This window comes from Branchiostoma lanceolatum, chromosome 9 (genome assembly GCF_035083965.1).
Source record: "Branchiostoma lanceolatum isolate klBraLanc5 chromosome 9, klBraLanc5.hap2, whole genome shotgun sequence".
In the NCBI taxonomy this organism is placed as follows: domain Eukaryota; kingdom Metazoa; phylum Chordata; class Leptocardii; order Amphioxiformes; family Branchiostomatidae; genus Branchiostoma; species Branchiostoma lanceolatum.
The window spans coordinates 5,133,653-5,160,755 of NC_089730.1; the positions used below are offsets into that span (position 1 = coordinate 5,133,653).

General features: G+C 40.3%; 1 protein-coding gene across 1 annotated transcript; it reads right to left on the reverse strand.

Moving 5' to 3' along the window:
* Window positions 1–27,089, reverse strand: LOC136441886 (uncharacterized). The gene is made up of 25 exons (XM_066438431.1): window positions 26,418–27,089; window positions 26,130–26,226; window positions 17,500–17,568; window positions 16,531–16,608; window positions 15,926–16,063; window positions 14,928–15,027; window positions 14,488–14,606; window positions 14,091–14,201; window positions 13,556–13,648; window positions 13,148–13,288; window positions 12,842–12,938; window positions 12,480–12,565; window positions 11,925–12,017; window positions 10,284–10,382; window positions 9,723–9,821; window positions 9,441–9,539; window positions 8,725–8,823; window positions 8,493–8,593; window positions 8,275–8,374; window positions 7,148–7,243; window positions 6,874–6,999; window positions 6,480–6,620; window positions 5,320–5,425; window positions 2,857–2,937; window positions 1–2,622 (listed from the first exon to the last, which is right to left on the reverse strand). The coding sequence occupies exons 1-25, from the start codon at window positions 26,954–26,956 to the stop codon at window positions 1,421–1,423; spliced, it is 4,110 nt and encodes a 1,369-aa protein (XP_066294528.1). The 5' UTR covers window positions 26,957–27,089; the 3' UTR covers window positions 1–1,420.
* Between the last annotated feature and the right edge of the window lie 14 nt (window positions 27,090–27,103).

A 27,103-nucleotide genomic window follows, 5' to 3' on the forward strand; every position in this document is an offset into this window, starting at 1 on the left:
TATATGAATAGAATAAATGTTTATTCCATATCATATACATTTTAAAAGAAATACTACATGTGCTTTTCCGTACCTAGCAGCAGTGTTACAGTTTTGGTGCAGTGTACTCTTCGAGCAGAGGAGTGGGTCCGGCTGGTTTTGACATGTTTTAGGTGTTTTTGTCAGGCTTTCTATATTATCCCCTTTTCGTTATGTCGCCAACCGTGTGTTGCACAAAAATGCCTAAACTGTACACGTTAAAAACCAGCCGGATCCACACCTCTGCTTAGTGAGTGCCCAATCTGTTTATCTTTATGACCTACTTTCACCAGGCCCTCTGTTTATATGACCTGTTTTCGGGAACACTGTCACATGTTTGAGAGCCCCATTATGAAATGCAGTGAATTTACAAACTTTCATACTAATTATGCTAATTAGCTCCTGATTTGCATAATTAGTCCTTGATTATGTTAAGCGCCATCTGAGCTAAAACTTACACAACTTACGTCTTGCAGCATGATCTACCACACTAAAGTCATGACCAAATAGCAGTTGCAGAAAATATACCCCCAAATTTTTAACCTCCGCTGCAGTACCTTAGGTACCCGCTAGAAGGCCCATTATCGAACTTGACCTTTCTTTTTGTAAACCCTACCCATCCGCTACATATCATACAGAACCATCAACAGCTTCTTGAGTTATCTTGGCGACATACAAACACAGAAACATACACAGGTCGCTGCAGTACCGACGGAAAATGCAAGAGGAACCATTTTTGAACTTGACCTTCGTTTCCACAACCGCTACACACCTATCAAAAAATCATGAAGATCCATCAACGTTTCAGTCACTTTTTTTGCCTACATGCAAATACACAAAAAAAATGCAAAAGTCCACCGCAGTACTGTTGGAAAATGCCAGGTAAATCATTTTCGAACCTGATTTTCCTTTGCAAAACTACTGCACACCTACCGAGAATCTTGAAGATGCATCAAAGGTTTCTCGAGTTATGCTCTTGATATACATACAAACCCACCCAACAGCTGGAGTAACCGAAAACATAATCTTCTCGGCGACGATAACAATGTGCACACATTCATCAGATAAAATGCACACCGTTACACCAACTAAAAACATATATCTCAATACTAAAAACTAGAGTACATGTCAGGATCCATACATCATAGAATATAATTTCCTGGTTGTTAAAACATTACACCAACTAAACAGACATTCAACTCAATACTAAAGCTAGATTATATATCAAGATCAATCCATAACAAATAGAATTTACCTGGTCCTGGTTGAAATTAGGCCAACTAAAAACATTCACTTCAATGATAAAAGCAATATCACATATCAGGATCAATCCATCCTGGTTGTTAAAATCTTACACCTGAATCCTAAATCTGACACCTTTTTATCTAAATGTGATCCGGACTCACTCCACCAATCCGAAGACTCGAAGTAGATCGTTGTGTGATTCTTCCCAGTACTTGGACTCCAGGAGATTCTTCTTGAACTCTGCTGCTTTCTCGAACACCTGCGTAGAGAACTCGAAGGAATCTGAAATCTTGTCTGCCCATCGTCTTGCAGTTGCATCCATGTCGGACGCCTTAGGACCAGCACTGGTTGCCAGGATCCTGTGCCTCAGGTCTGCGTGGCACTTGTTGTCCTTGATCAGGACCTTGATCATGTCTGCCAGGCCTGACTGGTCGGGGATGAGTACAGGGATACCTGCTGCGATGGCCTCCAGGCCGACCAGCCCAAACGGCTCCGAGCGTGACGTCACCATGACCAGATGAGCACGTTGGATGTCTCTGGCAATGTCCTCCTGGGTACCGTAGGGACGTATGGTGGGTTTGATCCTGGGACTTTGCATCTTCTTTTCCAGCGTTTTCCTACTTTTTTCCCAGTCATCTTCATCTTCGTGGATCCAACGCACAACCCAGCTCATGTTGTCCGTCTTCTCTGCAGCATACCCCATGGCCCGTGCTGCTAGGTCAAGGCCCCTCTGTGTCATCACTTCACTCATTCTTGCAAAGGTCAGCACTACTCTTTCTCCTCCTCCTCCTGGCTGTGCATCTGTTGCTTCAAATACTGGGGGTGCCCGTGGAAGAAACAGGTAGTGGTGTCTCGGTGCAATATCTTCAAGTGATCTGTACTTTGCTTCAAAGTGTGTGTAGATTCTGTTTCCAACAGAGAACACAGCGTAAGCAGACTTGGCATCCTTGATTATTCTTGTTACCTTGTCTGCCGCTTTCTTAGTTGTGTTGTCATCTGGCATCTCATGGTTGAAGAGAACCAACTTTGCTTCTTGACAGCGTTCCTCTTTGATGTTTTTTGCAGCTTTACTTGTGACATCTGCATAACCGACGACATACTGTAGATTCCTTGGTATGTTAGGGTAGTGAACACGGTTGTAATATGTCAACCAATCCAAAGATGGTGTCTGGTCACTCTCGCACTCAGGCAGAAGCAAAGTCACACCATCATTTGCGGCACATTTCTGGTCTTCTTCAGTTTCTTTCAGAGCTGTACTGTAAACTTTAGCTCGATGCTTGAGCAATAGTTGTGCTACTCGACGGTTCATGGTGAAATTGCCTCCGTACTCGTCATTCACCAACAGGACAGAAATGTCCGCTAGAATGGGAAAAACAATGGTCATTTGAACGCGAGGAAAAATCGAATACATTCCATTGAATGAAAAGCACGAAATCATATTTGAAAAATTGAAGCAAAAACATACATTTAGTAGCCTGTCAGTGAGTAACATCCTCCGTAGTATCAGATGGCTCAATCTTTTCGCTAGCAATCAGGCTATACATTTAGCGCACTAAACTACTTTCCACACAAAATGATAGAGAACATCATCACCTTGTTCTGACTGCAAAGGTTGTCCCTGATCACCTGCATCTTCCACACCTGCCCCTTCAATCCTCCGTTTCTTTACACCATCTGGAACCAAGATAGATTGTATTTCTAAACGCTTAATAATTTTTACAATGCTTAAGCGATGTTAATGATCAAGCCCAGATCAAAGGGATGAGATTGACAGCTCAATCTGTGGCTTCCATTGAGTTCATCTCCTTGCTATTTTAGTATAAGATTCTTCCAAGTATCGTGTCATTGTAAGAACTGGTGCCACCAAGCTGGGGGGCGGACAAGGCTCAGTCTGTACATAATGGTCTTTCGACCTGTTATGTCAACGTTGGCTCAGGACTGGAAAAGTTACTGTAGCAACTTTAATTGCCTGAGTCTCAGCAATAAGTCGGCGTGTTGTGAGAGATGACGTACCAGGAAGGGTTACCCGTTATTACCATGGTAGAGATTTCTAAGTAAAGGGAAACAATGGTGGTAGGAGATGATTCAGAAAGGTCATCTTAGGGAGGCACGCCCCTTGGTATGCCACAGCTTGGTGGTAATGTGTTCTTGCACCGCTCATTACCCAAGCCAGGGATATATAAGACCACAAGACAGGGTCTCGTCACTTGGCATCAGACAAACACAAGATCGAGCTGTCAAGTTTTTTTCCCATCCCACCCACCCTATGTGATGAATATGTTAGTAGAATTGATGGTATATATGTTGTGACAAGTATGTTTAAGTTTTGTTGTAGTCATGAATCAAAGTGCGTTAAACACCTGCTGGACAGAGCATAGGTTTAACCGACCAGCCCGTCATTGGCTCAAAGAATTGGCTTCAGGGTAAAACAGGTCACCAGCTCGCAGCGTGACTCAAGTATTAGTAGGTGGACCTTGCTGTTGAATTGGTATATTGATTGTTATGTTGGAGGACATTGTTTGGTACAATATTGTTCTTCTTTGAAACAGAGGGTTACAAGCTGTACTGGGATACAATTCTGTGCAAGCAAAGTCCATTAGGTTAAGTCCAGATTCAGAACAAATAAACTGGGAAAGGATACTGAGATTTTGCAGTGTTACCAAATATTCTATCAAAAGAATGTTTCTAGTTCACGTCAACAAGGGAGTATGGGTTACTCTGGACTTGTTGGGAGACATTGAGCTCCAGGAAACAGTCTCAGAATGGAGGCCGCACTTTAATAGCAATCGGGATGTTCTCCAAGGGGAGACTTCCCATGGTGCCTACCTTGGCTTGCCAAGAGCGTACCCGCGGAGTTTCTGGGACTGTGTAACCATGGACCATTACATGTGGGATTGTAATGGGTGGTTACGTTGGTGGTAATCATGGACCGTTGCACGTGTATTGTTATGGGTGGTTATCATAGTGATGACCATGGACCATTACATGTCACCGTGAGTGCAATGGGTGGTTGCCTGTATGTTACACCTCAGGAGGGAGGTTGGAAGAAATTCGTTTGGCTAGAGGTAGGCAAAACTTTGTGCTTAATAAGGTTGAGCACAAAGCCCCCCATCTCACCTTATAATAGGTAATAATTGACATGCAAATTGGTTAACACTGGAAGCTCTGTATCCGACTCCCCACTTTCTGCCACAAGAACTGTGTTGTTGTCATTTATTCATGTGTATGTTATTGTAAGTAATATTATAGATAAGCTGGGTGAATGACCATTAAGCATTAAATAAAGAAACTTTGAACTTTATTGATTAATCACCATTGCAGTCCTTTATCATTGGACTGAATTGTATTGATTTTACAATCACTTCTACTATTGCACTTTGGATAATTAAATACATAGAGCATAAAAACATTATTATTCAACATCATCAAAATTTTGATAACGACAATAGCAAGGTGGACATATAGACATAGAGTTTTAAAGAGCACTTGCAGTAAATGCTCACAATGGATTTAAGCAAATATGTCAATGATTGTATCGTGAAACTGATATTGTCGGGTGGCAAGCTCAGTAAGTCACAAATCCATTCGACAGTGCGCATTGAAACACTACTTAAAGTTTTACCCACCGGAAGCACCGCAAGTTTATTACAGCACGTCGAAATCATTTCAGATCACAGATGTATTGATGTTTTTGTGTTTACGTTTTTATTTCATATTTGTCTTAATTCATTGTAAACTTCGATTTGCAAGGTGTGCAATCACAACCAAAATGTATTCATCACTCCATCCCCACGTATTGTTAACATTGAATTAATTTATTACTTTCTTCATAGAGGAGACTCTGGTGTTGTCAGGAAAGAAATCTATCTGACCATTGATTCGCTGCTGATGTGTTTTGTGAAGAACGATGAAGGAAGAGTAATGATCCACAGCTGAAAAAAATTGACCAAAGTTCTGTTCAAGTCAAGTATGTTACGTTAATCTTAAAGTCAGTTATTCACCAATCTTACTTACCCTTTTCTGTGGGTTGTCCGTAACTATCATGATCATACGTACCTTTGCTTTCTGTGGCCACTGTGTCGCCCGAACTGCCAGATGTTTCAAGAGATCTCTTGCCGCTGTCCGTATCCTCATTTCTCTTGTTGCGATGTTTGATGAAACGCTAAAGGTGTAGAGAACGATGTTGTAGATTCATACTGTTTTTTCCACATCTTTTCTTGATTGCCCACAGTGTAGCACAAACTATGACATGTTTGAGCTCTTGGCCCTTAACTTTCCAAATCAATGATTCAGACTAAGCAAATTGAGGACCTCAATAGGTATCATGCAAAATCTTCCGTATTACTATCATTAGTAAGCTGAAGTAAAGACGGTTTGCAGGATACTTGAATACTAAAGCAATTAACAATAGTGCCCACCATCACCAGATATGGTACATGTAGGCGCACCGGCAATGTTTTCTAACAAACTACACTGACAAATGAATTGAACATTTTGTATATCTTTTTGATAATCTTGCAACTGAATTGCATCCTCCTTCAATGTAAATCTATCCATGTAATGACATTACTTCAATTCAGAGTCAAAGTAAGAGAAAATCTAGATTGAGGCGTTGAATTGATAAACGAATACCCACAAATACACAGTGCCAGTGACAAAATGATTTCCTATATCATTACCGAGATTTACTGAGATCAGCCTAATCTTATAGGAATATAGTGAATTTGTATTGAAAGGGTACCGAGGGGAACAATATCGGAAAATATTATTATGTAATGCAGCTGCTACTAGTACGACGTCCTATCTAAGTGTCAAGATGAGTTCTTATATTTCGGGTAATTGATATCTGATAAGAAAAAGTGATACACGCACACACAAATACACATACACATACACACACATACACACACATACACACACATACACACACAGGCAAGCGTACACATTGACTTCATGTATGTAGAGTAATGAAGGATCGAGGTAACGACTGTCTCAAGCGAATATCTTTCAATTTACAAACTTCAAAAGGGATTATATATTGCCAGAATCGTTGAAACCCTTTAAATACGATACCCATGTTCCCAAGTTAGGGCATCCCGGCCCAATTATGTGTTGGAGTAGAGATTGCAATCTGGCAGAATTGCAGACTTTGCAGGTAGAGATCCTGATGAGAGTCTCTGCCGACAAAGTTTCCAATCAAAACAGCTATGATTTACCTTGACTTGCTCCACAGATTTCCCACTTTCTTCTGCTGCTGCTTTTATCAACGGGCAATCCTTTGTCACCGTGGTCATTCCCCTTTGTTCATAGAAACGGACAAGTACAGCTTTGGACTCCTTTCTTTCTCTAGAGAGTCTCTACAAAGGAGTAAAGACATTTGTGGATAGCAAATTACTTAAGATTACACTGCATTTAATATCATACAAATGCACCTTTTAATCAAAGTGGAGCACAACATCTATGAGATGGCTATCCAATGACATTATATTGAAAACTCCAAGGGATGAAATGATAAAGATTATCATCAATTTCGACCACCTCTGTATGCTAGCCAGCTAATTTTCATGATGTGCTATAACAATTCATGTAATGAAGGTTGCAAAAACTCACATCATTAACCTCTTGCAGAAGCTTCATTATTTCCTTTCTGCCACTAATGGTTTCCTCCTTATTTCTTCCCGCTTCGATGCTGCTGGTGTCTCCGTCCTTAGCAATTTCCTTAGCCAATAAACCTTTCTGTAAAGAGATATAACACTGAATAACAAGAAGTAAAGCTCTCTCCACTTGAGAATATAGAAATACACCCCCAAAAAGTTAGATCTCCGTTATCACAAAGATGAGGTGGTTAGGGTTTTGGTCACCCCAAGCGTGACAGGAAGCGTACCTCGTTCTTCACGGAAACATCAGCCCCGTGCTGCAGCAGTATTTCCACGCACTTAGGGTGGCCGTGCAGAGTAGCTTCGTGGAGAGGAACGCTCTTCTGTCGGAAACAATAAACCGTACACACACTGAAGTAAGATGTAAGACATCATAAGTGATGCAGCTTGATATGAAACACACCACATTTGGATATTATGGAGAGAGATGAAAGACTTCAGATCAAAACTATCTTAGTTTAAATCGCCAGGTATGGAATGTTCCCAAGCTTGTATTTTACCCCTGTTGTTTTCTTGGGTCCGTTAGTCGTTATTATAAGTTAGTTAGGCTTGTCTTGGGCAAGTTGTTTCTGACTTAGGGTGAAGAGATGCTACTCCAGGACCTGCTATTTATGTAACCCGTAACATTGAAGTGGCCTTTCGGGTGTTCTTGCATGGTGACTATTTGGTGTATACTAGAATGAAATAAGATCGCCTTAATCGATAACACAGCACTACCTACCTAGGGGCCATCAGCACTACTTACCTGCTTGCCCTTTGCATTCACATCTGCACCAGCTGCTAGTAAAGCTGATGCAGTTTCATAGTGGCCAGTTTGGGCTGCCAAGTGCAGTGGAGTCATTTGCTGTAAAATATGAGATAATCTTAGGTATGGCAACAGAACGGACTTTCCATTGATGTTTGTGGCGTTCTAAACAAAGGTTTCATTACTGTTGTTAGAAATATGCAATCTCAAAACAAAGATTTACCAACCTCATTGTCTTTTGCATTGACATCTGCACCAGGGGCAGCTGTCAGTAAAGTTACATATTATGGAGAGAGATGAAAGACTTCAGATTAAAACTATCTTAGTTTAAATCGCCAGGTATGGAATGTTTCCAAGCTTGTATTTTACCCCTGTTGTTTTCTTGGGTCCGTTAGTCGTTATTCTAAGTGAGTTAGGCTTGTCTTGGGCAAGTTGTTTCTGACTTAGGGAGAAGAGATGCTGCTCCAGGACCTGCTATTTATGTAACCCGTAACATTGAAGTGGCCTTTCGGGTGTTCTTGCATGGTGACTATTTGGTGCAGAATGAAATAAGATTGTCTTAATCGATAACACAGCACTACCTACCTAGGGGCCATTAGCACTACCTACCTGCTTGTCCTTTGCATTCACATCTGCACCAGCTGCTAGTAAAGCTGATGCAGTTTCATAGTGGCCAGTTTGGGCTGCCAAGTGCAGTGGAGTCATTTGCTGTAAAATATGAGATAATCTTAGGTATGGCAACAGAACGGACTTTCCATTGATGTTTGTGGCGTTCTAAACAAAGGTTTCATTACTGTTGTTAGAAATATGCAATCTCAAAACAAAGATCATTGTCTTTTGCATTTACATCTGCACCAGGGGCAGCTGTCAGTAAAGTCATAGTTTCATTGTTTCCATTCATGGCTGCCAGGTGCATGGAAGTCCTTTGCTGTAAAACATATAAGAATGACCTTTGTTATAATAACATGAAGGACTCGGACTCAGAAGTACAAGTTGATGAATGGTAACTGTCAAGTCAATCATAACTTTATAAAGGTGACATAGGCCTATTTTACCTACCCCATTGTTCTTTGCGTTCACATACGAACCAGCTGTCAGTAGAGTTGATACAGTTTCATGGTAGCCATTATTAGCTGCCAGGTGCAAGGGAATCCTTTCCTGTAAAAATATAAGGTGATCTTTGATATTGCAACATAAGAATTGTAGAGGGACTCAAACCGTATGGGACATCTTTCACAGTATCTTTCAAGTCTAAATACACTAGAAGGTACATATGAAAGCATGATAGTGTGTACGGTGTGAATTTTGTACAATAATAAGTTTATTGCAAATTGATGCCCGTCGGCTAATTTCATGTTGACAACATTGTCGAGGTACAAACATATTAAAGTAAAACATAAGGCATACATGTGATACAGGATCATACTATATTGCTAGTCTACAATAAGATTCTATATCTACGGTACTGCTGCGGGGTTTGATTTCTTCTTTGAAAGCAGTGGAAGATAAAAAGTCCTTCACTTTCGATGATGAGTGGGCTGGATGATTACAAATTAAAGGAATATTAGTATCTGTGTATTTCTTAATCTAGAAAAGATTTTAGAGATTTCAGATACTTTCGTGAATAATCTGTTTCTTTCTGCTTCGAATTTGGAATTTTTTTCATTTTCCACTGTTTACATTTTCTGTCCTGGACCAATAGCTTTTTGTATTTCTAATGGGTGCGTGCTAATTCTTATCTTACATATATCATAAGTCAGTTTGCATGTACTGACCTCATCGTCTCGTGCGTTCACGTCTGCACTAGCCGTGTGTAAAGCTGTCACAGTTTCATGGTGGCCATTCATGGCAGCCAAATGTACGGGGGTCCATTGCTGTAAGGAAAATTACCGGTATATAATTTTGAAATGGCAAGGGATAATAATTTCTGGTACACTAGTATCGATGCGATGGTTGACAGAAATTCGTTTTATTCTTACATAATGATACAGTAATGGTGATGATACACCACTGTGACAGCAGCTAATCTAATAGTCTCATAGTATCTTAGTATGCACCTGATCGCCACGTGCGTTTACAGTTGCACCAGCTCCCACCAAAGATAATGCAATGTCATGGTGACCATTTACAGCTGCCATGTGCAGCGCAGTCCTTTCCTGTAAGAAACGTATGCATAAAACAGCGAACACATTAATTTCGGATTGAGCAGACCACTTTGTACAATTGCTTCTAACAATCTATAAATTATGTAAACATACATAGCTGATATTTTCATAAACATTCATGTCACTGTACGGATCATAAATAAAGACCCCAGCGGGAGTCAAAGCGTGTCATTGATAATCGAAATATCTTAAGTTTTTACACAGAATCTATTTAACCTCAGTGTTCTTTTGAAACAATCTTAAGATTAATAGGAACAATCTTAACATTCTTTGAAACAATCCCAATATTTTGTCAAAGTTATCTTGAAATTGGTGTTGATTATCATCTAGAATAGTTTGGCTACATGATGGAATGAAGGATACTACCGATAATGTTGATTAGTAAAGTTTTCAACTACAATATCAATGCTTGTTAGAGTGTTACATGCTTAAGCAAAATATTAATCCACCTACCACACTATCTCGTGTGTTTACAGCTGCACGAGCTATCAGTAAAGCTATTACAGTTTTATGATGGCCATTCTCGGCTGAAAGGTGCAGAGGCGTCCTTTTCTGTAAAACACATTCAGTTTGTTCTTAGTAATTCGTAACAGAACAGACTATTTAACATTCCCTATTTCTGATTGTTGATTGGTTGATGGGTAGTGGTAGTAGTTGGTCTATTTCCCGCCATTGTAGGATATCAGATGGATCGGAAATATCATTATAGTCTCCATTAATATATTTTGAAACACACCAAGTTATTAGTACAGGGTGAACTACGACACAAGTTTTTTCCCAGGTTTCTCTTCCTGGACTAATACAGGCTAAAAATGTGCACAGGAACAATCGGTTGAATCGCTCGTAAATCATATGATACATCCCAGTTAGCCGTGATCGTGAATCAGACATGTCATTATGCAAGACAATACCATCAGCACGTACCTGTCTGACTATCATCGCACTTTTTCCCAGAACATTTCACATTTGTCTCAAAATTAATGCCACCAATTCATTTTCAAATGTTGAAGAAATCTTAACTAGAGTTCGAAGATCTCATTCTGAAATGCGATTATGGCAGTACTCAGGCGACCTTCGTGCCTTCCAATTGCAAATTCAACTTGCACGCTCCATGACAAGGCAAACTTCCTCTGGGTGAATTGTACTGTAACTGGTTGTATGAGTACGCTGCTATATCAACAGGAACTATTTACAACATGACATTTTGTAAATATCATGCAGATGTATGCAAAAACTTCCAAACAACCCATGCACTTTTAACTGACTCACAGATGTAACAAGTGTGAAATTCCCGTCATTAGTACAACTAAAGGGTTGTGGCATTTTTGTATTAATAATGCAAGTTAGACCCTCATTTGAATGTTTGGTATCTGTTTATGTTCCACATGCCGTAAACTACACGTGTTACAGGTATTCAAGTCCGATTATGAAGAACACTGTAATTAGAGAATTTCCTCATTAGTTAAGCAAATCAAGTCCTCATTTGCTTAACTTGCATCGTATTGTGTACATTGCTGCCCAAGATACCTGTAAGCCGGAAATCTGTGCTTCCATTCTTAGTTCCTCTTTGGATTATTGTAACAAACAAAGAAACCTGTCGTTCACCAAAATTAAATGCTAGGGAGCCCAGACCTATACCAGTTTGTCCTGACATTAGAAGCTACATGTCACACAAACATCAAAACAATATTACGGCCAGGACAAAAGATATACTGCAAAAACTACTGTGATATCATTTTCGCATTGATCATGCATTTTTTCTATTTGCACAATTTGTCTATCATCGTGTACATCTATGTCTCAGTTGCTTACTGACCCAAACTTTAATATGACAATCCGTTGCTCCATTCTTCAGTTATCCCCCTTGAAAGATTTTGACAAAAACGCACCTTCAGTCCCAGGAAAAGCTGCCCGGGGGCCAAACTTACTTTAAAGTCCCATCAACACCAACCCACATACTGAATATATCCCACCCAGGCCTTCTTGGGCTAACAATAGGAAGTAAAAGCAGAGCCACAAAACCTAAAACATACCCTCCTTCTCCGTGGAAGGAATTAGCTATTTCCTACCACTGACAGAAACATGATGACTAACCAGAAAGCCACTGGTAGCATGGGAGCTGACTCCCTCCTCTAAAAGCTTCTTTACTTTCGCCGTGTCTCCATTCTTTGAAGCCTCACACAGCTCCTGTGGTGACAACAGATAGGCAATTGCCATGTGTCAAACTACTGATAACAGGTTAAGAGCTGATAAAAAGTGATAGAGTAACGCCAGCTTCGGAATGAGAAGTAGGTTAATTGCATTTATATTAGTAGAGGCAGGTACCGGGGAAGTATACCGTATTAAATTAGTGTGTTGGATGAATCAAAGTTACAAGGATGTAAGTCACGTTCGTAGATCAGGAGAAGTGGCAAGATATGGTGTACAGAAAAGCAGAAGAGCATAGTGAAATAGGTGATTTGCTTGATAGACTCATCATTCATCATCATCAAAATTATCGTTTTGCTTGGACTGCAGCTCATCAACAAAATAAGACTTTTAGATGAACTACATACAACTCCATGATTCTCTATCCGTAATACAGAAGCTGATTACCACATGTTCTGTCAACATGAGTGTTTCAATTTGTAATCTGAATAATAAGAGTACCTTTTCTTTCACTTCTTGTTGCATTTCATCCATAGCTGACCCTCTTTTTGGCACCTGCCCAGCAGCACTTGCTGCACCATGATCAGCTGTAGTTGCAGAAATATACTGTCATGTAATCTTGCTATCTTGTTCAGACATTGGGATTGGGCTTGTATGAAAGCAATGCTGAAGATATTTTAAAGATATTTTAAAGATCATAAAACCTAATAAAATGTCAAAATATTATGATTATTGTTTTAGCATCGTGCGTGAAAAATGAGAACATAGTCAAAGAAAAATGTGCCTGAATAATTTCACGGGAATTGAAAAACTCAATTATCTAAAGGATAATGATTTGCGGGTGTCAAATTATGTAGTTTTACCAGCGGAGCTCTTTCTGGCTGCATCGCCACCTGAAGCATCTGCCGGTGGTTTCTGTTTGGTCTCTCCCTTACTCCTGCGGTAGTTGCTTATGAAATTCTGAAATGATATCAGCGGCAATAATTCTTCTTACTACTAGACGAACTTCAGATGGTTGCCAGTATCATCCAAGAAAACTCGCCGCCTTTGAAAAACAATGTAACACATGAGATTGTACAGTAACATATACCAAAAAAAAATAAAGACTGACAATTGCATTTAGACATAATCTTCATAAAATGGTATACATTCAATAAAAATCATCATACCTTAACTTGGGCAACAGTTTTCCCGGTCTGTTTTGCAGCTTCATCCACCAACGGATTGTTTTTGCTAGCAGAAGTCATTCCTCTTTCTTCGTAAAAATGGACGAGAACAGGATCAAACCCTTTTTTCTGTCTAGGAGCCTCCTGAAAAAACCCACCATTATTCATATCACAGTAACTGAAGCTCTGTATCATATCCTTATGTTAGAATGAATCATTATTTATGAGCTTGGAGAAAGTCTATGTGCCTCGTCTCTGCTGAGGGATGGTGGATTGCTCATTCCTTGACAGAAGCTGGAATTGGTCTGTTGGTAAGTCAACTTTTGTGTGCGTTGGAAATTACACTTCAATTCTGATCCAGAATACATTTCTTTGTGACAGAAATTACCTCGGTTTGATAACGTCAAAAACCTTTTTCTTGGGGTCCTTATCAGTGCCTTGTAGCTGCAATCCTTGCGCTGAGTTGGGATGATCTTGGTCATTCGCCTGTTGAAGGTTATTACCCTAGAAAGAGATCAAGTGCAATTTGTTTCTCCTACATGTACTGCACATTTTAAACTGTTACAAACGATATACACCGTCACCGACTATATTGCTCAGAGGTCAAAACAATTTAACGTTAGCTATCAGCTTGTGTGTTGTGTTGTATTTTTCACCATGTCACGATGCACAGGTCAGGTTCAACTCAACTTGAATCATAGGAGTGACAGTGTCTGCTTTGCAACATTGGAAATTTAAAAAAAATCAACTTGCAAAGCGTTTGACTAGATTACTATTTTAAGTGGCATTTGATATGTCACAACTAATAAAAGACAACAAATTAAGTCATATTTTTTTCTGATAATACATGGCAAGCAGTTTAAATGTCATAAACAAACTTAATGCATAAATAAAGTAATTGCAAAATATAGAATTACAGGTATAATACCATTGACATTGACAATACCTGTTTGTTCCATATGGTCTCAGGTGCATTAGCTGTTCGTGAAGCTGTTATTGAACCTGATACAAGTCCATGGTCGCCCGTCCGGGCTGCCTCATGTTGGGGAATGCTTTGCTGTAAAACACATAGGATGGTCTTGAGTAATAGGTCGGATTGAAGCAGAAGAGGCATTATACATTGTGATTATTTATATAAATACGATGTATATAATATGGATATATTTTACTTATTCATGCATAAATTGCGTAAGTATACAGGTACACCATAGATCGTCATAAATGCATGATACGGTTGCATCTTGAGTATCTCTGCCTAAGTATACGTGATGCATCATTGCTGGAGTAAGCTTATTTAGTGCTCTACTTTTATGAATTCTATATCCTAAGAATGTCTAACCTACCGTATTTGTCTTCTCACGGTCTGTTTCCTTTGTAGCTGATGGAATATTCAGTCCCTGCCAAGGGATACTTGCTGCACTGGTACCGGGCGATGCTGATTCCAGTGTGTTCGTCTTTTCTGCTGTAGAAGCACATTGATTTACATGCAATGATCGATGACAAGACATTGAAATAATCCACAAATACTTTCATCAGCGTATCCAGACGAACAAGTCAATTATATAATAACCAGCCATAATGTTAATAAAGGTACAAAATTGAAATGTAATTCAGCTGATCTAAACAAGCGAGTGAAAATGATATTTTTGTATTTAAGCCATCTGTTAGGCGGTCTTCTCTATCGCTCTGCTTTGAATAATTTTTTGATGACACCTCTGCGTTGCACAATCTGGCGACTTCTCTTCACTGTCTCCTGGTTGTACTAATTACATTATATTCTTACCGGCGAGACTACTCGTTTTGGCCAGTGTGTTGCCCGCATTATCTGCTGGTAGTTTCCGCTTACGTTCCCCCTTACTCTTGCGATAGCCGCCGATGAAATTCTGAAATGACATCAGCGGCAGTTATCTGTTAAGTCTGAACACAGTTTGCATTATTGAAGACATGATAATAATGGTTTTTATTGGTCAGAAATTACCCGCAATGGCAGCCTTTCTAGCGCTGAATTGATGCAGGGTATTACACAATACACAACATATGTAATATCTAATCCACTCTTGAATTTTGCGGAACTGTCGCAAGGGTCTGGGTGGCTGCTAGTCGGCCGCACCAGGTGACCTCAATACGACCTTCCCCAACCGAAGTCAGGTACCCATTTACACCTGTGTGGAGTAAGGAAAGTCGTGTAAAGTGCCTTTCCCAAGGGCACATGATCGGTGACATGACAGGATTCGAACTCGGGACCTCTTGGTTCTGAGTCGAACGCTCTGCCGTTGCGCCATACGACCCCACAAACATGTCGGTTTTCCTGTGGGATGCTTGCTACATGTGGGTTAGTGACTATATGACATACATGAAAAGGATTTAATACATTTGATCAGTTCATAGGTAACATCAGGAAGAAAAGCAAAACTGCCAACAGGATAGTATGGTATATATAATATGGCCTATCTTCAAGAAATTGATGATTATAATGTATTTGAGGTTCTTGTCAGTCTTTTTTAGCAAAAATATGAAACTTTTGTGAACGTATCAATGCCTGTATACTATTGCATTTAATGCTAGGGTCACATTTTCCAGCCGGTGCCCGGCCGGGCTGTTTGCAAAAACAAAAAATAAAAAATACATATCAAGAAAATATACAATTTATATTAAGTAATAGTTATTACAAATTTTGGTGTCTTTTGTTGTCTTTTATATCATATTTTTCGATCCCGCAAGCTACCCGACCGGGCCTCGGATTGGAAATGTGACCTAAGCATAACTAGTGTACATCCTCACCTTAACTTGGTCAATTGTTTTCCCAGTCTGTCTTGCAGCTTCTTGCACCATCGGATCTTTACCACTTGCAATCGTCATTCCTCTTTCCTCATAGAAATGGACGAGTATAGGATCATATCCTCTCTTTTTTGTAGGACTCTGAAAATACAATCGAGGCTCCCTAGTATCAATTACATTCCCTGGTGAATTGTGCAGTATACATGTAGGTAAATGCACAGTCACATTCGTTGCACAGTGGTTTTAAACCAGTAAATTGAGGGAAATTTTGTACAAAGAGCACACAAAAACAAATTGTCATGTATGTATCCTACACAATTCAGCTTTGCGACATAGAGAAAACGTTGTTATAGATCCTTGTCGATAGTCGGTTTTGATCTAAGCCAAACAAAATTGTCTGATGAATGTGACCGTGTCCTATAACAAAGGAATGGTACCACTAACATAACATTCTTATTTAGCATAGCATGAGATATCTTCAATTACTCACAAATCTGGACTTTCTAGTTAGACTTGTCATACAGGTATTATACTTCCAAAATGATTTAAAGGTCAGGTCGCTGATCTTGATAATTGTAAATTGTAATCTTAAGATAAAAATTCCCAACCTTGTCCTCGTGCCTCTGTAAAGCTTCCATACACGTCTGGTGACCTTGTTTCTCAGCCTCTCGAATGGGGGTGTTGCCCTAAAACACAGTTGACTTGCATATTAAAGGAAAACATCTTGAACCCGCATTGTTCTTCATAAAGCCCCCCCTCTCACTGGACCCGCGGCACGCTGGCGGCGTCGCTGCGTCCTAAACTGGATTTGTGTTACAGTTGACTTTATAATTAGAATATCATTCAAAACGCACAAGTATGACAAAAAAGATTCGTTTTTTGTCGATGAAATTCGTTGAGTGCTTTGTCAATTCGATCGGCCGCAGCGACGCCGCCAGCGTGCCGCGGGTCCAGTGAGAGGGGGCTTCAGTCGCCATTCAAGGCTGCCATGTGCAAGGGAGTTTTTTGCTGTAAAACATATTTGATGGTCTTTTAGTATAACAATGGCAATATGATGGGATGTTGCTTATACTGTTCATGTGTTGTTTCAATCATGGGTATTAACGGGTATTAACATCCACACCACATCTCAGCAAAGTTGAGACAATTCCAAGGTGACCACCCCGAGATGCCCAGTGCAGGGGAGACTGTAAATCACATCAAATAGTCTTAAGTAATTCGTAACAAGACAGGCAATAGGTGTTTGAGATATTTTGAGATGATGGTCATTTACCGTTGCAAGAGGAACCTAACATGTTTTAAACAGATGAGGACCAAAATGTTTCTCCAACCAATCTGCAACTACTGTAGCATACTAAATGCCACCGTCATCGTGTAATAAAACTGTAGGCCAAATACTGTGGCTGTCCTGAATTATGATAATTACGTACTGTTATTGAACCCTATCTATGTCTCAGCCTATGTATGCTAAATATTTAGTCTATACGTATATCATGATAATATCTAGTATGATAATTGCGTATTTCTTCCGCTAGCGTCCTTTATTTTGCATCCAGATCAACAATAGTCTAACCTACCTCCCCATTTCCTTCCCCGACAGCTTGGTTCATATTGTTCCCTGCTACAGATCGACCAGCTGGACTTTCCTGGTGAATGAACGAATTATTGAATGAATGAAATCAATAAATGAATGAATGAATGAATGAATGACAGCAGAATGAACCGGAACGATCTGATACCTGTGTGATTGATGTTGTTTGGCGGGTAAACTAGTGAAATAGATAATTCCTAAGCTTTATTTTATGTTTGGATTAAGTTCTTATTGTTCTTTACGTTTGTCAACAGTTACAATTTAAGTTTGTTATTCTTGGTTCAGTACGCTGTTGTATCTTTAACTCGTTGAAAGGCACGCATCATCTTTTTTAAACTGAACTAGCCGTCCTTTCTTTTTATTTAGTTAATTATTTATCATGTATATTTGTGCTTATCTGTATTTGTATGATATTTTCTTTAATAAAGAAATAATTACTAAGCTTTACTAATAGACCGCTGCTGTACAGAAAGGGAACAAAGGGTGACACAAACTGACGTCTACAGTCCAAATTGACCATACAACACGCAAATTATCACACATACAGTGACATACTATTTTGTGCATCAAAAGTTTGGTAACCATTGTTATTGGTTTTGAGATGCACAGATTTGATTTGATTCACAATTTTGCCTCCAAAGATTTGCTTGGAGACTATACTGGTAATTCATCGCGAGTGGGTAGTCGTGTGTTTTCTTATATGTTTATATCAACTCTCGTACAGCGTTTACTTAGTAACTGGACTACCGATGGTAAACAGAACGCTGTCAGTGTGCGCTGATGAATTAATTAGTTTTACCTTTGAACTAGCTTCTGTCTATCTCTATTGTAACTAAAGCCTCTGGGAGTTTATTCCACAGTTCTCCTGTTGTTGGAAGAGAGGTTCTATGTCTACCAATGTGATGAGACTAGCACAAGAACACTCTGGTGATTCCTGACTCTGAGAGTGCTGGGAGTGTGACTGGCGTGTCACCCGCCGTACTTGTTTGTGTTTAGGAACAAGGCCAACAATAAAGGAGACTGGTGCAGATCTATAGTAAATACGATTCCTGCGATGGTCTAAAGGTTGGATGTGTGCCTTTGTCAGAAGAGAAGTTTCATCATATCCAAGGCTCTTCTTTTAATTGTAAGCCTTGTAAGCTCAGTTTCACAAGCATAGACATCCATATAGTGGGGGCATACTCCATACATTATCTCACCAAGCTCTTATATACGATTATTCTTTGAGTTGGTTTCAGGTAAGGAGACACATGTTGAGTAGGCCTAGTCGCTTGCCCGCATCTACAGCCACTTTCTTTATCACATGGTTCCAGTTAAGGTCCTTGTGAATAGAAATACCCAGTAGCTCTGCCTCCTCCACCTCCGTAAGTATGAAATCCATGAAGACCAGTGGAGAATCCGCAGCATCTTGTTTGCGACTGATGGTGATGCTTTTGCATTTAGCTGCTCCAAACTGAACATTCCAGTTATTTGCCCAGGCTTGGATTTCATGTAGGTATTTATTTATTTAGGGATCTAGCTGCCAGAGTCCTAGATTGTTTGTGTTTTATTATGTTCAGAACTGATGTGTCGTCTGCATATAAAATAGCCTGGTGTGAAGACTTTCTGCAATGTCATCTGTATCTGTATCTGTATCTATATAGCCGGTATAACCGCCATTAGGCGTAACACACCAGCTTCGCAGGCACGCGGCGCGGCAGCAGCTGGTCCTATTACATCGAACGGTCTGTTAGGCTAGTTTTTGCATATCTGACTGCAACCGTTCTTTAAAGCTACTTAGTGACGAAGCTCCTACAGTACTTGATGACAACGAGTTCCATTCTACTATCTAATGGTTCTCGGGAAATACGAATTTTTGAACACATCAATCCTTGGCTGTTAACTCTGGTACTTAAAAGCATGACTATTTCTAGTCCTCTTCTGAGCTGGCATTAGATACTTACCAGTCGGTACGTCCACAAGTTTATTAGTCATTTTGTACATCATGCAAAGTCTGGACATTGTTCTCCTGTCCTCAAGTGACATCATTGCAGATCTGCTTTCATTTTTGTTACACAAGCGCCCCTGTCTTAATCAACTTAGACTATGAAGAGAAATGGGTCAAGAGTCCCTTGGGGGACTCCTGTGTTTATGGCCTCAGTACTGGACTCTACACCATTGATAGCAACTTTCAGTTCTCTACTTGTTAGATATTATCCATTTCAGGAGGTTACCCTTTAATTCCAAGGCAGCGAGTTTGGCTGTTAAGTCTTTGTACCAGACCCTGTCGAAGGCCCAGCTACAAATTGTAATATCCAGACATTGATATTTCTTGTCTCAAGTCTAGGGCATCACATGATTTCTGGGTAATTTCGGTGTAAGTGCGTCTGCAAAAGGAGTTTTCCTAGCCACCGGTACGCGGTGGCGCCTATGAAAACTCCTTTGGCCAGTTAGATAGCTCTTTGCCACCGTTAGATCTGCTTGGAGATTTAGGAAGCATCGTGGAACACCGCGGCGCAGGGTTCATTGTGGTGACTGCGTGACCCACAGTGACCTCTTACGCGCGAATTAAAAAATTACATTAAAGAAACAAAATAATGTACATTTGTATAATCAACAGACTTAGTACTACTGCATTATCAAACAACTAGTAAAGATTGCGTCAGTTTACAGCTGTCATTCTTATTCACAGCTTACTTTCTAGAACTCTGCATCAGTTGATGTTATTTTTTAGATTTCTGTAAAGCCTTTCACACTGCCTCTCACAAGTTACTGGTACATAAACTGAAATTATTTGGGTTTGATAGTCAACTCCTCAATGTAATAAGTGATTACCTGTACGATCGTCACCAAAGAACATTCGTAGAGGGTCACAAGTCCAACTATCTGCCTGCATTGTTCGGGGTCCCTCAAGGATCAATCTTAGGTCCGTTTCTATTCTTGTTATTTATCAACGATTTACCTGACCACGTACAGTCTGGAAGGATGGCCATGTCTGCTGACGATGCTAAATGCTTCAAAAGAATTAACACTGTTTTTGATTGTATCAGATTTCAGTCTGATTTGGACGGACTTGCATTCTGGAGTGAAACATGGCAAATGAAATTTCATCCCTCTAAATGTTCCGTGGTCAGCGTTACACGTAAGTCTTCCCCTATAGATTATACCTATAACACAGATGGTACTGTACTTACTAGATCTGTATCATATGAGGACCTAGGTCTTCAGGTTTGTCATAACCTAAGTTGGAATACTCATGTACATAAGAAAGTGTCAAAGTGCAACTCAATACTCGCCATGATAAAGCGATCTGTTGGTTACAAAGCTCCCTTCATAGTCAAGCTCAACTTATATCGTTCATTAGCTATTCCACATTTAGATCATTGCCCCCAGGTGTGGTCCCCGCACACGAGATTGTTCATGCGTAAGGTCGAGGGAGTTCAACGGAGAGCCACCAAATTCATTTGTAACTAGAGTTCCACGAACACATTATCTTCGCCAAATAATCAAGGCTTATCATGGAGAGTGATTGATATTTACGTGCTTATCACTCCCTGCAAATTTGATCACGCACCATACCATTTGGAAGTTATGATGGAGCGAATGAGTCCAGTCTAGATAGGGTTAAAAATCATTTGGTGCTACAGGACTAGTATATGTGTAGAGTGTGGTGATATATGTTATAACTGGTCATGAAAAAATATGAGTATGTTGATATTATATGGGCCACAAAGGTTCGATATTGCAGTGTTGTAAGTTGAAAGTGATGATGAAATAGTACAGTCAATATATGTGAATAGAATAAATCTGGCTGGTTGTTGACATGGTTTTAGGTGTTTTTGTCAGGCTTTCCATTTTGTCCCTATTTCGTTATGTCGCCAACCGTGTTGAACAAAAATGCCTAAACTGAACGCATTAAGGGGGCTGGTAAGCCTCCCGGGACGTTGGATCGAGGTCGCGAGGGTCGGTCCCTTTCCAACGCTGTAACATATATATTATGCATCCAATTTTAATGAAACTTACACATAACGTACAGAAACGTGTGTAGATTGTATAAATGGCGGTGTTTTTTCGGAGGAAGAGAAAAATTAGAGCAAGAATGCAGCTCAAAGTGGTACTTCCGGTTTGGTGGGCCGCTATTTTTCTGGCCTGTTTTTTTTACGTAAAATGGCCAAATCCTGCAAATATCAAGGTCTCAATAAACTGTTGACACCCTGGCTAATGGAAAATCTGAAATTATTTTCCCATATGTAGTTCTTTTTAAGAGTATAATCAAGAAACAAGCTTATTTTCCTCCCAAAATTCCGGCATCACTTACGGCCATGGCGGACTCCCTACCCAAAAAGCACTCCATAATCCCCATGAAGAAGGCATGCTGCTACCACGTGGTACCCCCAAATATGGCCTGTCACGACCATAGCCGAAGCAAAGAGGGTCACAAAAAGGAGTTTTGGTTGGTTCTCGAAGTACCGAAGTTTAATATATGCATATTTGCATGCCCCGGTGTCTACCAGCAGTGGTCCCTAGTGGGCTACCCTGCTGGGGCAGGCTGGTGTTTATTTACAGCGACGGCCGGCAATCAAGAAAAGCTGAAACATGTGTGGGGAAAATGATGTACTATTGGGACTATAATAGCAAAAAAAACTCCACGAAAGTGGGTGCAAAAATCCTTTGTACGATTAAGTTGACCACAAAATTACTTTGCAGTTTGCTGGTGAGAATGTCGATGAAAGCTCCAATTACAAAAGATATTGACTGATTGATTGTAGTTTTTCCTAACCGTACGTGTGGACTATATCAAATGTATCAAAGATGGAAATAAAACAAGTACAGATTTATTAGATCGTAGTGTTTTATGCATTTAGTTTTAATGATATTGGTGTATATATGATTAGTTAACATACGTACTTTAACATTTAATCGTACTTTAAAGCTTTGATACACATGTAAAACCATGTTTACTTCCTCTGCATGTTTGACTAAAGACGTCGGGGGCTTGTTGGATCTTTTCATAATATCGGCTGAGAAATTCCAGTGGAAAGTTAGATCCCCACGAGTTTGTGCCACAAACTCTCCGATTTTATTGCAATGTGGTATATGGAGTGGCACTATGCTTTCGAATTGCCTTTCAACTAGAGAAAAATCAAGCAAGATATACGATCCGACCCGACCCACGTCCCGCACCACAGGTGGTGCAGCTTATCACCGCCCAGCTTGGCCAGATAAGGACTCGCCTTTTGAATAAATAAGACTTCCGGGAACTCCGCCAATCGGTTCTACATGAGTGATTCTGACCCTTTTGCCTAACCTTAAACCAGCAGGACCCACACCTCTGCTTGGAGAATAGTTTATTTATTTGACCTACATGCACGTTTATGCAAGGCTATCTTTTTACATGACCTAACACTGTCCCATGTCCCATTGGAATGCAGTAGGTTAACAAACTTTACTTACTAATTATGCAAATTAGCTCCTGATTTGCATAATAAGTCATTGATATTGTAAAGCACAATCAGAGCTCTCTACATACCAAACATCACGACGATCTGTCGACCCCTTCTCAAGTTATTCATGTCCGAATGTCAAAACAAAAACACCCACTGCAGTTCTTAACAAGTCGCTAGGGAGCCAAAATTTACAGAACTTACTTTCTGTGGCATGAACTATCTGCCACACAAAAATCATGACCATAGCACTTTCAGAAAATATGCCCCTAAATTTTGAAGCTCCGCTGCAGTACCTTAGGTACCCGCTAGAAGGCCCATTATCGAACTTGACCTTCCTTTCTGTAAACTCTACCCATCCACTAAATATCATACGAATCCATCAGCAGCTTCTCGAGTTATGCTGGCGACATACAAATACACATCCACACAAAGCCCGCTGCAGTACCAACGGAATATACCAAGGGGACCATTTTTGAACTTGACCCCCGTTTCTACAACATCTACACACCTGCAAAAAATCATGAAGATCCATCAACGTTTCCGTCACTTTTTTTGCCTACATGCAAACACAAAAAAATGTAAAGTCTGCTGCAGTACTGTTGAAAAACGCAAGGTGAACCATTTTCGAACTTGACTTTCCTTTGCATAACCACTACACACCTACCAAAAATCATAAAAATTCATTGAAGCTTTCTTGAGTTATGCTCCTGATATACATTCAGACCCACCCAACAGATTTTTCAACCGAAAACATAATCTTCTCCGAGTACAAGTACTCGGCGAAGATAACAACAATGAACTGTCATTCAGGGATAGACTTACCACCACTACTCCTCTGCCACTGTATCATAGACGGGAGCTTGTCGATGTATTATTTCTTTTTAAATGTTTTCGTGGTTTTTATCAAATTGACATATCTCATTTTGTCAAAGTTTATGTACTTAGTAGATCTCTTCGCTCCACTGATCAATTCAAGCTTACTGTTCGCCTTTGTAAAACTGAAACGTTTACCTTCTCATATTTCAGTCGTACTGTACTTATCTGGAACGCTTTACCTGTAACAATCCGTCAACACATGTACTCAAACCTCAGCATTCTATCAGTCAAGAAATTACTAGCTACTTATTACAAATCACAGGTAAACTCCATTTACTCAACCGACAACAAATGCACCTGGTCCTCTATCTGCAGATGTGACAAGTGCCTGGCAACCTAAAATCATACCCCTTGTTTTCTCTTGTTCATTTTTTGTATTATATGGTATTGTATTATAGTTTTATTGTATATTTGTTGAGGAGCCGGCCCTGTAGAGAAACTAGGTTTCCGTTGCCGGCTCCTCACAGGTTTTTTTAATCTGTAAAGCCGAATAAATAAATAAATAAAAAGTAGTTTAGAATCCTATCAGCGACAGCTACGCAACTGTGGTGAAAATGTCATTTTGATCTGCCCGTCAAGGCCGGGGGGTGGCCATGAGAGATGGTTGGGACGAAATCCGCACAACCCAAGTCGCAAAAGTAAAAAAAAGGCATTTAACTGTATGAAATGTATTGTACACGTACGGGCTACGGACAGGCGTGACGATGACTGTAAGCTAGCTTGAATTGGCCCTATCGCACAGATCTCATCACATTATTTTTCGACAGCGAATTAAAGGGATAGAGGGGTGCTATCTCATTCATTCACTAAAAAGATAATTTTAAAATGTCTCTTATCTTGAATTAACGAGTAGAGTGGTGCTATCCAATCGATTCACTAGTAAGAGAATTTTGAATGTCTCTTATCTTGAATTAATGGGATTGAAGGGTGCTATCCGATTAATTCACAAGTAAAAGAATTTTGAATGTCTCTTATGTTGAATTAATGTGATGGAGCAGTGCTACCCCATCGATTCACTAGCAAGAGAATTTTAAATGTCTCTTATCTTGAATCAATGGAATAGAAGGGGGCTATCCGATTAATTCACAAGTAAGAGAATTTCAAATGTCTCTTATGTTGAATTAATGGGATAGAAGGGTGCTATCCGATCAATTCACAAGAGAATTTTAAATGTCTCTTATCTTGAATTAATTGGATAGAAGATTGCTATCCGATTAATTCACCAGTAAGAGAATTTTAAATGTCTCTTATATTGAATTAATGGGATGGAAGGGTGTTATCCCATTAATTCACTTAATTAAGTCATTGATTACCCCTCTTAACACAGTCATGTGTTTTGCCCACCCAAACAAACAATTTTTGAACAAAGTGTTTGTAACTTTCAAGGCTAACATATGCTTAGCAGTATTAAACAAAACTACGTGTAATAATTTTCTTCGTAGCGTGGAAACCATCCTCAGAGATTTTGAATCTGTACAGTGGATATATGCTCACCTGGCAGGCACAAAGTTGACGGCAATGTCAGGGATATTTTAGAGCGGCTACGAAATCCCTCTGCATGTAACGTCGTCGAACCGGTCTTTTCTGACTAAGGCTTGTTGGAATGTCAAAGTTTCACTTCTGACATGGGGGTGGCGATGAATAACCACTACAGCTTGCTTATGAGTTAAGCAGAGAGTATGAATAGCTATCGAACTTTAAGACCAATACTACATGAAGATTGGGCCTTGGTCATGGGGTGGACCCTTCTACTGCAGCTTCCGTGATGTATCACCGGAAACACGTGAGGCATACACACACACATACTCTAAGGTACTAGAAAAGAATGATAAAATGCGTCCTCTCTTGACAGCGCTGTTACCGACAGTCTCCGTTTTATACTGTCAAATCTTCTCATAAACGCAGCAAATACCATTTCAGATAGAGGGCTCAAGTTTCAGAATTGACCCGGACATGTCGCCGTACCCCCTACCGTCTTCGGCGATTGCTCGTATCCAAACAAGCTACACGTAGTATGGTGGGGTCGGGGTGGAGTTGGGTGAAGAGAAGGAACCACAACAAATAATCCGCGCGCCACGGAATCTGGCGGCCCCCACGCAAGCCGACGACAAAATGACGTCACAAATACAAAATGGCGATCTGTGTCGTCACAATTCAAGATGGCGGCCAACACATAACCTGGCGGATCCTACATAGGTTTCGCTACGCAAACCTGTAACAGAAGCCTCCAGTGGATACGGGTATGCACATGATCACCTATGATCAGAACAGTTGCCACCAGTTTCGCGTGCGCGTGTTTCTTGACCTTACTGACCTTGTTTTCCCTTGAGCTGGAGCCGGGCGTGGCCTGGGCACGACGATAAGAAGAACGACCAAGAGTAACATCCACTCTAGATGGTTCCGCGATTTTCCTAGGGCAAGATTGAAGTGGATCCAGTACTTAGTATGTTGAGAAAGGTTCGCTGTCACACATGTTTGCCATGCCACGGCTATTTTACTTTTAAAAGCAGAAATGATGAAAAAATGAAAAAAATACTTTAGATTACCACTCCTTCTTTAAGAGAGCTCGTAAGTCTTGATTAATCGTATTGTATTATTGTACCTGGCCCTGATCTTGGATGGCGAGGAGAATGGATTGGGACTGCCGAGATCTAGCACAGCAAAGACTGGACTGTGATCGATGACTTGGTTCGATGCAGTTTTACACCTCTCTGTTCTGGCCCTGTCTCTGTCCTGTGTTGTATACACACTTCCAGCGTCGTAATCTAAGGACAGTTGCTGAGCATGTAGGATATTGATCAAATCGGAGGTGAATATGAAGTAGTCGATTGTTTTCGGTCCGTATGAAGCAGGGATTGCCAGTCCAGTGTAACTGTCGTCGATGTTGTCGCATGCCTTGTCAAGACCGAAGTTGAAATCTCCACCCATGATGCATGCTTTCGCCGGGTCGTCCTCGTTTTTTGTGACTGTCAATGTTTTGAAAAAGGCAAGAAGGTCTCGAAATATCAACTGTTTTTCTGCATCAGTACACTTATGTGGCCCGTGCCAGGATATAGCGATGAAGTCAAGAACATGTGGCTTTTTCTCCACTGCGATGCTGCTACTTGCTGTATGTTCAGTAGGTTGATCTTTGATTGACATTTCAGATATGCATAGCCGTCCGCGATGCTGAATTAGATTTGGGTACTTGTCTCCAATCAGCTTGTACGAATCTAACCCTTTCAGTTCAAACAAATCACTATTCCAGATTATTCCAGCCTCGTTAATTATCCCTGTGTAGCAAAACGT

Excerpts from the sequence above, each read along its gene's own strand:
- LOC136441886 (XM_066438431.1), bottom strand. The coding sequence starts at position 26,956 with ATGTCAATCAAAGATCAACCTACTGAACATACAGCAAGTAGCAGCATC. Across the intron at positions 12,018-12,479 it reads AACAAGAAGTGAAAGAAAAG|GAGCTGTGTGAGGCTTCAAA; the intron begins GTACTCTTATTA and ends TTGTCACCACAG. Across the intron at positions 8,375-8,492 it reads GTAAATGCAAAAGACAATGA|GCAAATGACTCCACTGCACT; the intron begins TCTTTGTTTTGA and ends TCATATTTTACA.